Source organism: Medicago sativa, chromosome 7 (genome assembly GCF_051527215.1).
Source record: "Medicago sativa cultivar Bolivia chromosome 7, Bolivia_mono, whole genome shotgun sequence".
In the NCBI taxonomy this organism is placed as follows: domain Eukaryota; kingdom Viridiplantae; phylum Streptophyta; class Magnoliopsida; order Fabales; family Fabaceae; genus Medicago; species Medicago sativa.
Genome location: NC_140755.1, coordinates 5,108,316 through 5,121,040, shown reverse-complemented (window position 1 = coordinate 5,121,040; position 12,725 = coordinate 5,108,316). Strand labels below are relative to the sequence as shown.

Here is a 12,725-nt window from a genome sequence, read left to right as displayed (position 1 = left end):
TTTGTTTACCAATAAAATAAAGAAACAAAAGTAGTCTTTTTTTAAAAGACTATCTCAATCAAATCTGAATATACTGAACATATATAATAATACTTCTCAATTAAGTTTTGTCAAAAAAAAAAAAAAAAATACTTCTCAATTAAGTATGATTTTTAAGGACTGTCTTAATTGCTTACCAAAAAAAAAGGACTACTTTTATTCAATTTGTTTTTACAATTACAAAAAATAAAACACTTCTTAGTTAAGTACTAATTTTTAAGAGCTATCTTATTATTTATTTGTAAAAAAAAAAAAAAAAAAAAAAAAACTATCTTATTTGTTTACCAAAAAAATAAAGAAACAAGAAGACTATCGTAATTAAATTGGTTTTTTATTATTACAAATAATACAATACTTCACAATTAAGTATTACATTTTAAGGAAAATTTTAATTGATTTTATTTCAGCCTAACATTACGTAAATAGTTTAAAAACAGTCCTGGCAAGTCTGTTTTGCACAACTATCTCATATTAACTTGAAACGACATTTGATTCATAGTTTGAAGATGGGCAGATCTCAAAGTGAAAAGGTTAGGAATCACATACCCAATGATCTTGCATTCTCTGTCTTGTCTAAACTTCCGTTAAAATCTTTGAAACGATTTAGATGTGCATACAAACCATGGTCTCTCTTATTTGAAGACCCTCATTTCATGAACAACTTCCGCACTAATTTCATATCTATTCCTCACTCGTACTCCAATGATACATCTCTCCTCATGTGTAGACCGAGGATCAAGTCTCATGACTTTTCTTTTTCTTTGTATTCATTAAGTGGTGAGAGGTATGAGAATAGAGTCAAATTAGATGTTCCAAATCCATTTCAAGAGGAAAAACCTTCCTTTCATTTTTTGGATTCTAATGTTATTAATGGTGTTGTTTGTCTTAAACGAGGAATAAGACTTGCATTGTGGAACCCAACTACCCATGAATTCAATGTCATTCCTCAAAGTCCCATTGAGTCTATGCCACCTTATCGGCAGATTGATTTTTATTATCATGGGTTTGGTTTTGACCATGTTAGAGAGGATATTAAAATTATTAGGTGTGCACTCTTTTCTCGAATAAGTGGTTATCATCTTCGACATCTTGGTGTGCAACGGAAAGATGTGTCAGAGTATAAAATATCTTATGAACCTTTATGGGAGATTTATAGCCAAAGATATAACTCTTGGAGAATACTTGATGTTAATATGCCTATGTGTTCGAGTGATAGTTCAAATGAACGATTGTATAAGGATGGAATTTGTCATTGGTGGTCTCAAAGTGAAAATTATGATGAAGATTTCTTGGTGTCATTTAACTTGAGCAATGAGTTGTTTTTAACAACAATCATACCCTTAGACATACCTTTAGATATGTATCCCAATTTTAATTATCTTTTTGTGAAAAGACACTTGGTGGTGTTTAATGGATCAATTGCTACGATCTCATGGTATTTAGCAGATAAAACTACTTATCACATATCAATTTTAAGTGAACTCGGCGTGAAGGAATCATGGACTAAACTCTTTGTTGTTGGGCCATTTTCCAACATTGATCGTCTTATTGGAGCTGGAATGTACTGTGATATATTGTTCCAAAAAGAAGATGGTCAACTAGTGTGTTTTGATTTAAGTACCCAAAAAACTAAAGAACTCGCTGTTAAAGGACCGGTTTATTACTATGTTGCATTTTAAAAAGAAAGGCTTGTTTCAATTGGAGGAATAAATCATTAATTGGGTTTTAGTGTTGTCACTTTTGAAATTGATGATTGTGTTCATTAGGATTGTATAATAAAAAGTGGTTTCTGAATCACTTAAATATTATAAAGTGTGTGGAAAAAAAAAATTGTTAATTATGAATATTTTTGCTTTATCAATTTTATATTGAAAGTCTACATTCTCTTTATATTTGCAAACTCATGTAGTTTTTGGGGATTTTAAATGGTTAATTGATCCCACTTTCCTTCCTGCAATATTTTGTTATGAATAATTTGTTACCAACAAAAGTATGATTTAATTCTATACGTAATGCATGATTTTGTTATCAATAACATAAGAATCAAGAACAAATGAATTCTATAGAATATGATTAACTTGTTATCATATCAAGAGTCAGAGCTTACATCAATAATCACCAATGGCACACTAACTATATACAGTAGAAACTCTTTAATTTAATACTCGGTAAATTAATAAACTCTCTAAAATAATAAATTTGTCCGGTCCCGACTTGGGCCAATGTAAAAAATTGAAAAACTCGATAAAATAATAAGATAATAATTTTTCGGGAGATCCCTTTATAATTTTCGGTCCCAAGAAAATCATAAATTAATAATTTATAGAAACTGAAAAAAATATATTAAGAATACATTGAACACATTTGTTCCTCTTGTTTACATTTACTGTACTTCAAAAGTCATTATTGATTTCCAATGCATATGAACACAGTAGTTACTAATTTACGTTGAGTCCCAAGGTTCGCTGCAACGTAATTCTAAGAGGCATAGACTAATTTGCCTTTTTGTTTGGTATGTACAGTATAATTACTTAAAAACTCTTTAAATTAATAATTATTAATTTATCGATAAATTAATAAGCATGCAAAATCCTAACTATATGCGTTATGTTCTGAACTTGGAAAGCATTGTTTAATACTGCATAATCGAAATCACTGGAAATAGTGTCCCTGCACACTACGATCAATGTTCAGCTCTAGTTTCCTGTAGTTTTGCTTCAGGGTACAATGCTCTTGCATAATTTTTATTAAAGATTGCATTTTCATATTTCTTTCTTTATTTATTACAATCTCTTTCTCCTTCATCAACATATAGTAGAAGCGAGCAGAGAGGTACCTGTTGAGAATGATAAGAGAAAAATACTGTAATCTGTATTGCGAAATATAGAAATTGAAAGTGTATTGAATTGCCTTACAAGGAAACTCTAACATGAAGTAGAATGCTGAGAAAAAAACATATTAATAAAACTGAATCAATCTTTAAGCCACAATTTTTTACTTCAAAAAATGAAGTAATGTTTTAAGGCATAGGAGGCATATCTTTATGCCATGAATCAATCAATGGCTTACCAATTGAATAAAGGACATTTGTACCATTAAAAACAAACGATGGATTTCTCATATTGTCATAAATCTGATAATCAAGTTTCATATACTCATCCCATACATTTAAAACACAAACACCATCTGAATTCTTTTGAGTCAAGGATATATATATATATATATATATATATATATATATATATATATATATATATATATATATATATATATATATATATATAATTTGAAGTTTGGGGGGCAAGGTTTGCACACTTTTTATTGATGCTCAAAATTTCCAGGGGCATTTATGAGATTTTGTATGGTTATTGATGTCAAATGAAAATAAAATGTTGGTCAATTCAAACGCTTAAATATATAATTTGAAATATTTTATAACATTTTAGATTATATAATCCGAAATATACAATTTTTTTACTCCAAATTTTGATTTTTTTAGAGTGTTTAACACTTTTCGGATTCTATAATTCGAAATGACTAAAAAAGTTTTAGATTACATAATCCAAACTAAGATCCGAAAAAATGATATTTAAAATAAAATAAAATAAGACACGTGATAATGATAATGCGGGTGAGAAAAGTAATAGTTTTAATTTAATATCGATAAGATATAAACAAACAAAAAAAAATTTATTCGAGTTTAACTCAGTTGAGTAGGACGCATAATATATGCAAGGTTAGATTAAAAACTGGACACAAATAAAAAAAGAAAAAAGGGTTAGGGTTTGGCATGTGTGTAGTAGCAACAGAAGAGTTATTCTCACACCGCAGGGTTCTACCTTAAACCTTCACCAAAATACACTGTTTTGTATGAATTTCTGATTTTTCAATTTTGTTTTCTCAATCCATATCAAAATCTTGAAGAAGAAGAAGAATATGTCGTCTTTATTCCAAAAAGAATTTCGTTTGATGAACCTTCGGCGTCTCAAAGAATCCCTTGAATGGATTTCAAGGACTCATTTTTGCGGCGAATTATCTTCCAACAATGTCGGAGAAACAGTTCGCCTTTGTGGCTGGGTTGCATTTCATCGATCACATGGTGGACTCGCCTTTCTCAATCTTAGAGACCATACCGGCATTATTCAGGTTAAAACACTTCCTCATGAATTTCCAGCCGCACATTATGCTATCAATAACAATGTAAGAGTCGAGTATGTTGTTGCCATTCAAGGTGTTGTCAAGTCTCGTCTAGCTCAATCAATCCACAACAACATGAAAACCGGCTTCATCGAGGTTGCTGCAAATGAGGTTCATGTGTTAAACTCTGTCAATGCAAAGTTACCGTTCTTAGTTACCTCACATGATGATGATACTGCCAAAGATTCTCTTAAAGAGGAAACCCTTTTGAGGTCCATGTTATTAACTCTTTTATTATTACTTATTCATAATTTTAGTTGAATTGTCAGAATTTTTCATGGTACCTATTCTTTGTTTGTATTATGTAAGTTTTCTAGTTTTAGTTCCAAAACATGGAGACATGTAATAGTAACAACTTCAATTTCTGGTTTTGTAAGGCAAACATAGTTTAATCCATAGAGGTATCGGCGAAGCACATGCCAAAGCAAAACAAAGTAGAAAAGTCGAAATCCATATTTAATGTAGAACTAAAATCGTAGGGTTTGTTTTGATAAATGGGTTAGGAGGGGAGGGCTTCCTTTCTTTTTTAAATTATGAACACTATAAGATGTTTTTTAAATCGTAGGGTTTGTTTTTCAAAATATAGACTTGGTCGTCAAACTCCCTCCCAAACAGACCCTTAGGCTTTGTTTGCGAGTTTAGAGGCGAAGGGAGGGGAGGGTTTTGGAAAAAAAGAAGAAGGAGAGAGTGGAAGAAATAAAGGACAATGGGAAGGGAGGGCTTTGGGGGGTTTGTTTTTCTACATAACATAAAATCCTCCTCATTGGGGGAACTCAAAAATTGTATTGGAAGAGGGTTTTGGAGGGTTTATATGAATTCTTCAAAATTAACCTATGTGGTTATTATATTTTTAAAAGATTTATTTATCATTCTCTAAAAATACACTCTTTAATTTATCATTCTCTATAAATACACCCTTTAACAAAATGTGAAAGATTTCTCCATTTTCCTCTATATTTCACACCCTCCGAATCCCTCCCCTCCCCTACCCTCCCCTCCCCTCCCCTCCAAACTCCTAATCAAAATCAACACTATTGCTATTCATCAATCATCATATGATGCTCATTATTAGACCACAATGTTTGTTAACAGTGTCTTTCTAATGCTTTAGCACTACATTAGATAGTTTACATGGAGCAGAAATAGAGTTTCTAATTGATAGCCTTCAAAAATCAAAACTCTAATCAGATTTTAGTCTAACGCAGCCCTGGTTTATTCTCAATCTTGTGATCTAGTGCTATTCATCCTTTACTGCCATGACTTAAAGCTAGTGTTGCACAAGAGTTATTCAATTATTACATTAGTCTCGTACCCTTGAAAAAAAAGTCATCATTAATTGATTATTTTACCCTCAGAAAACATAAACAGCAAGCATTTGTATAAGTTCACCGACTGATGCCACATAATGCAGTGTCGATCAATTTAAAATATTTAATACTAAAAATTAAATTAGAACTATTGAAGGTCCACGGGTCTGGGCTGTTCCGGTCTGCTATCAGCATACTGTCATGTTTTTTCACTAGTAGTGGTAAGACCATCATTCTGTCATGGTTTTTCATGGTATCCTTTGTTGAAGTCTGTAATGTCCATGTAAGGCATGTTCTTGCTTTGTAAGGTATCCACATTTAAGGGGAAGCTGTGATGAGTTTATTTTTGAATAGTCTTGAAGCTTGAAATCAAGTTTGAAAGTGGAGAATTTCTTGCTGTTTCAAGTTTTGGTGAAGTCTGTTGGTTATTCTGGTGGGAGGCTTTTCTTTGGTTGCATGAGTTAGATGCGAAGGAGTTAGATGCATTTTTAGCATGTTCGAGCAGTGCTTTGTGTTGTGTGCTACTGCTGGATATTTTGGTTGCCTTGGGGATTTGTTCTTTGTTTTATCTGTTCTGTGTCCAGCTTGCCTCTTTGCTCCATCCTAGTACATCTCTTGCTTAAGTGTGATTTTAATATAAGTTGCTCTATGACGCTTTTGGTGTTTATTTTTTATTACCAAATGACTGCTTTTGGTATTAATTCCTTGTTTGGTTGTAAAATTATGATATTTAATCAAGTTTGACGATGTGGTTGAATGTGCTGCTGACACATTTGACTGAAGTTGATGTTTTCATTATTGCTTACATTTGTAATTTTTAGGTATCGATGTCTTGATCTAAGGAGGCAGCAATTGAATTCTAACATTTTGCTGCGGCATAATGTGGTTAAACTCATACGAAGATATCTAGAAGACATACATGGTTTTGTGGAGGTACTATCCAGTAGGTTCATCATTTGAATTTTCGAGTCTTTTGCACATCGTACTTTGGTTGTTGGTATCATCCATCCTGTGTTGATCTTTACCTTTTTGTTCATAAGGTAGATTGAAACTCCAATATTGTCAAGATCCACACAAGAAAGTTCCCGGGATTATTTAGTGCCATCAAGAATCCAGGTATTTAGATTTTTCATCTATTGTACGAGATCCTTATTTCATTTTATTTGTCTAACATTTTGTTCGTCTTTCTTTCTCTTTGTTTAGTATGGATTTTAGTTACAATAGAGCAAATAAGTCAACAGACTTTATAAATATTGGTCTCGTCAAAAGTTCAGCACATGCAATTATCTTTATCTTTTGCATAATCAGATCAATTAATTGTTTTTTCAAACACTCAATTAGATATTGCAATGTAGAATTTATGGGTTGATAGGATTTATGATCCCAGCTTCAAAAGATGTTTACTACCTACACCTCAATGGCATTAATGTAGAACATATGCAGATTTGTCTTGTCCATATGTGCACAAAGCATCATCCTTTTATATTTATCTGTTATGTTTTGATTGTGTATAAATGATTGCAAAGATTGTAGTATTTTTCCATAAGCAAGTTGTTTGTATTATGTCACTGACTTTTTATTTTGTTTTATTTTATTGGCATAACATCTTTTATGAGAAGAGCATTGCTAAGATGAAAAGCAATATGAATGTTTTATCTCTTTTTTAAGAGATGTAATTTATTTTACGTTTTGTTGATTCTGTCACATGAATTATGAAGCGAGGAACATTCTATGCCTTGCCACAAAGCCCTCAGCTATTTAAGCAAATGCTAATGGTAGCTGGATTTGATAAATGTTATCAAGTAGCAAGGTATGGTATTCTTTTATTTTATTTTATTTTATTTTAATTTTATTTTGAGTTTATTTGTATCTTGGCTTATGTTATGGAGGATTTGTAAAAACTCTTCCCTTTTTCGTATAAAAAAAGCATTTGGTTGCGTGATTTACATAAACCAAGAATACAGAATGCTTACTTTAATAAGCTAAACCAAAATTACATTATAAAGATTGCGATGCAACTGGCCATTTTTGTTTTTGGATTAAATGCAATTTACTTTTCGCAGATGTTTTCGGGATGAAGATTTAAGAGCTGATAGACAACCTGAGTTCACACAACTAGATATGGAAATGGCTTTTACTCCTTTAGAAGATATGTTGTCTCTTAATGAAGAGTTGATCAGAAAGGTTAGTTTATGCCATCTATAATTATATTCATTTTATCCACACTAGACCTGTATTCTTTATGGGATATTGTATAAATGATGAAGAAGTGGTGGACGGAAGAAGTTGAAGAAAGGGGATTTTTTTCCTTAAGTTTTGATGATTCTCTGTAAGATACAATAGACCTGCACGATCCAACAATCCTCATTTTAAATAAAAGATCAAAGGGTTCAATTTAAAAAGTTTAATAAGGTCTATAGTGGACCACCTACAATGTTGGTCTACCTTAGACATTTAAGGTTAAAACTGATGGAAGGGACCAAAACCTATAACGGCAAAAAACTTAAGGGACCACTTTGAGACGTTTTTTTAGTTATGGGACCATTTTGCAACAATCAATTAAATTAAGGGACCGGTGGATCAAATAAGCCATGTTGAAGTGGGAAGGTGTTGATGCTTGTAGATTCTATTTGATATAGATCTTTTGTGGATGTGGTTTTACAGAAAGAAAACCATAAAAATCGAATCATGTATATTATGGCTAATTTTGAAGTTGGTTTTTATTGCAGGTTTTTCTTGAAATTAAGGGTGTGGAATTACCAAATCCTTTCCCCAGGCTTACATATGCAGAAGCAATGAATAGATATGGTTCGGACCGTCCAGATACCAGATTTGATCTAGAATTAAAAGATGTAATGATCTTTATTTTACCTCCTTCATAGTACTTTTGTGGTTTGTAACATATCGTAGTTTATATGATCCTCTCATATATTTTCATGACTTTCTTATTTGATATAGCTTGCTGTCATCTTGTGTTGAATCACTGTTTGTGTTTTAGTTTGTATTTCCATAACATACCTAGATTTGCTTCATCTTTGCTGAGATATAACTTTCCATTGGTTGCAGGTATCTGACATTTTCTCAGGGTCTTCCTTCAAGGTTTTCTCTGATTCCTTGGAGTGTGGTGGAGTTATTAAAGTATTGTGTGTACCAAAGTACTCAAATTCAGTTCTTAGGTATCATCATTATTTTAGGGAAGCAGACAGTGCAAAGGTTTTACCTTTTCTCAAGATCACGGAGAATGGTAAATTAGTAATTCCCTATCAATACCCAGTTTTATGATATTTTGAGACATGTTTGTTATATTCCGGTGTTTAATGTGTAAACCTTTAATTTTAGGGGATATTGAGGGAATTTCCGCTTTAGTATTAAGTATGGATCCTGCAACTACAGAGGATTTATTAAGGCGATGCTCTGCGGGACCAAGTGATCTGATTTTATTTGCAGTTGGTCATCATGCATCTGTAAATAAAACTCTAGACCGTATTAGAGTTTATTTGGCAAATGAATTAGGTTTGATCGACCATGTAAGTTGGTATCTGCTTTTTAAATGATTTTTTTTTCTATCTTTTTCCATTATTCATTTCACTTGTGTTATCTAGTTCTTTTTGTTTGAATTTTAGGCCAGACATTCAATTTTGTGGATTACCGACTCTCCAATGTTTAAGTGGAATGATTCGGAGCAGAGGCTTGAGGTGAGTTTTGCTTTTAATAACATCCAGCAATGTATTTCTCAATAAACAAGATATCTGTTTATGTTCTTTATTATTCTTTTCATTATTCTTAATTATGGGCTTGTGCAGGCTCTTCATCATCCTTTCACTGCGCCAAATCCTGAAGACATGAACGACCTTACATCGGCTCGTGCATTGGCTTATGTCATGGTTTACAATGGGGTGGAGGTGATTGAGATTTATTTCTAATTTCTTTCCTCTCCCTTTAACTTGCGAGCCTTACAATTTTGCGACTGATACTCAATATATTATACTTTATGTCAGATTGGTGGGGGGAGTTTGAGAAATTATAAACGCGACATACAACAAAAGGTTTTGGAGACTGTAGGCATCTCAATGGAGCAGGCTAGTATATGTGACTCTATTCCTAGTCTTATTTATCTTTTTCATTTAGTTTCTATCTTTTCATATTTATTTAGTGAGGTGATGTTGGCTGGAAAAATTTAGACTAGAATCATGTAACATCGGCTTCTTCTGCTCTATTCGTTTTCTGGCTACACCTTCCACTGTGTCATCATTATAGGAAAAAGTTTTAGTACCCACCACTAAAGTATCTTACTATCTTGGTGCAATATTGAATGCAATTCTACCAAATTTTGGGAGAACAGGAAGTACTATTTTATTAATAACAAGAAAATCAACACCAAATACTCTTCTTGAAAGAGTTACATAGATGTAGAAAGCAGAATGTTAGAGCAGGAAGGTCGATACAAAAGGGAATCATAAGAATAGAATTGATTTCACAAATTGCCTAACTTCCCCACTCACCCCACTCTTACACATTCCTCCCACATAGATTTGGTTACTTAGGGTGATTGGGTCTACAACTTTTCCTTGGGCTCCCAACGGTATGAATATACGTATATGTTTGGATTACATCACATGGGACGGGACAGTTGATTCATTCAAGGTAGTCAAAACTCATGAATCTCAAATATGTGCACATAAATTGACATGTATGGATGTAAAATAGCATAAGTAAGACAAAACCTTAAAATCACACATGAAATAGTTAAGTAAATTTTAAGTCATAAGCATAGCTCGCATTACAACATAGTTGCATAACACTTACGTAATTTAAACTTGAAATACTTATGTAATTCAAATTTTAATTCATAAGCATAGCTCGCATTAGTCATTACAACATAGTTGCATTTAAACTTGAAATACTTATGTAATTATAGCAGTAACACTCACATGTCAGCAGCATAACACTTGAAATACTTATGTATTTCAAACGTTAATTAAACTCACAGGTCTCAAACGTTAATATCTATGGGAAATGCTAACAAGTGCCCTAAGGGCACATGTTAAAGAATAAAAAAATATAAATATATTCTTGGAAGTGGTGTATTCAATTCATTGAAAGTTAAAAAATTGTTTTTTCCTATCTATATTTGGTTTCCTAACATGTACCCTTACAACATTTGTTAGCAATACCCTATATCTATATGTTTCAATTTTATGACATGTTAATGTGAATTGCAGTTTTGACTTTTTTTCATATGTGCTCTGTGGTACAATCAATCTTACCTGCTTATATTTATGCCTTCAAGGCATGCCTGGCTTCGACTGATCGGAACTATGCATTATAATTTCTTTCTTAGGCTGAAGCGAAGTTTGGATGTCTTCTTGAAGCTCTTGACATGGGGGCTCCGCCACATGGTAATTCTTCTAAAATGGTTTATAGCCCCATTCATCCCTTGTCGATAAACTGAATTATCTTATTAGAGTAGCATTTGTTTGTGCACAACCATATCAAGGAAAGGAAAAAAGGCCTGTTTTCTTTATTTATTGAAGTAGCAGTTATCAATAACTGCAAGGTAGTGGCAGTTTAGACAAGAGTGTTTCTTTTGCACTGCAATCTGTTTGAGAATTGAAGTGATCACAAGTTCACAACACAATCAATGGCATTTGCTATTCACACTAATGCGGGAACCAAGTATTAACGCTGATCCTGAAAACAACTATTTGACAATAGATATATGATAAGACATCTAACATTTATTATAAGCCAAACTTATGTTAAAACTACAGCTGCAGAGACATGAAATATTTCAAGCCATTTTATAGAGGAACACTAGGGTCACACCCTCTAACACACTCTTTGGACACACTTTCATCTATTGGAGCCACATCATCACTTATTTTTTCTCTTTTCACTTGTAACCGGTTCTCCAAGTAGAGAGAGAACTGATGAATGTGATACTGTAGTCGGCGGAGATTTTACGGATCAGAAGTTTGGTGGGTTGTAGTGAAGGGAGAGAGAGTGAAGACACTTGAAATAGCGGTTTTTCGAAAATAAAGGATATGTTGTTGGAAGAAGGAAAGGCGAACAACGTGATGAGGTGGTGGAAGAAGATCTTGTTTGTCGTCCGAGAAAAGGAGAGGGAGTGGAAAGAGTGGAGGAAGCGGTGGTGGTTGAGTTAGTGTTTTCTCTCTCTAGTTTTTGTTTTGAACTGGTTTCTCTCTCTACTTGGAGAACCGGTTGCAAGTGAAAAGAGAAAAAACAAGTCATGACGTGGCTCCAATAGATGAGAGTGTGTCCAAAGCATGAGGCACACCGATTGTATCTCAATATGTTTAATAGCGGTTGATTTTATTGATGATTGTTATTATATATCAAATGCAGGAGGCATATCTTTTGGTCTGGACAGATTGGTTATGTTTCTAGCTAGTGCTAATTCAATCAAGGATGTCATTGCTTTCCCAAAAACATCAACTGCTTTGCTAAAAACAAGAACTGCACAGTGTGCCCTCACCAGATCACCTGCCGAGGTGGATCCCCGACAGCTGAAAGATCTTTCAATCACACTACATATATAGGCATTTAACTATTCACAGTTTTGTTGCTTATACCCATTTTTGTACTCTGTTAAAGAATAGTTTATGCACATCTTCCTACATTTCCACCTTGCTTATCACATTTTTTCTAGCCGAAGAAAATCATATTGATTTTATTTAAGGCCAGTTGGACTTGATTACAATTTTCCGCTCCTATTATTCACTGGCGGAGCAAGTGAAGAAAATAATGGAAGACTAAGAACACCATAAGAAGTTATCTATATACGAAGATGTGTTTATTTATGGCTTGTTTCGAGTTTTTATCTCTTTATGGCCTTTAACTTTAAATATTTATGTTCTTTAATGAATATGCTATCCATTCATCAAAGGGTGTATGCATAAAAGAGTGCATGTAGGTAATGTTACATTCCTTCATTGAGTTTTTTTTGAAGAGTTGTTTATTCTTAGCAAAAGGCATGGATGGGTTTATGAAAAGATTCACAGTATACGCAGGTTGAAAGCCGAACGTTTCTGCACCCAAAATCATTTTCTTTCTTGTGTGCAAAGAGAATGAAGAAAACTATTGAACGTTTCTGCACCCAAAATCATTTTCTTTCTTGTGTGCAAAGAGAATGAAGAAAACTATTACCTGCAAAACTCAATT

General features: G+C 32.9%; 2 protein-coding genes across 2 annotated transcripts; both read left to right on the top strand.

The window, feature by feature from the left end:
* The first annotated feature begins 300 nt into the window (after positions 1-300).
* LOC146903720 (F-box only protein 8-like) lies at positions 301-1,905 on the top strand. The gene has a single exon (XM_085725442.1). It carries the CDS (start codon positions 546-548, stop codon positions 1,716-1,718), a length of 1,173 nt encoding a protein of 390 aa, XP_085581568.1. The 5' UTR covers positions 301-545; the 3' UTR covers positions 1,719-1,905.
* A 2,062-nt stretch (positions 1,906-3,967) lies between these two features.
* Positions 3,968-12,342, top strand: LOC146903719 (aspartate--tRNA ligase, chloroplastic/mitochondrial-like). The gene is made up of 13 exons (XM_085727564.1): positions 3,968-4,448; positions 6,365-6,476; positions 6,588-6,659; positions 7,262-7,353; positions 7,607-7,727; positions 8,273-8,395; positions 8,610-8,787; positions 8,883-9,070; positions 9,167-9,238; positions 9,347-9,445; positions 9,542-9,622; positions 10,885-10,942; positions 11,910-12,342. The coding sequence occupies exons 1-13, from the start codon at positions 3,976-3,978 to the stop codon at positions 12,101-12,103; spliced, it is 1,863 nt and encodes a 620-aa protein (XP_085583690.1). The 5' UTR covers positions 3,968-3,975; the 3' UTR covers positions 12,104-12,342.
* Positions 12,343-12,725: the final 383 nt, after the last annotated feature.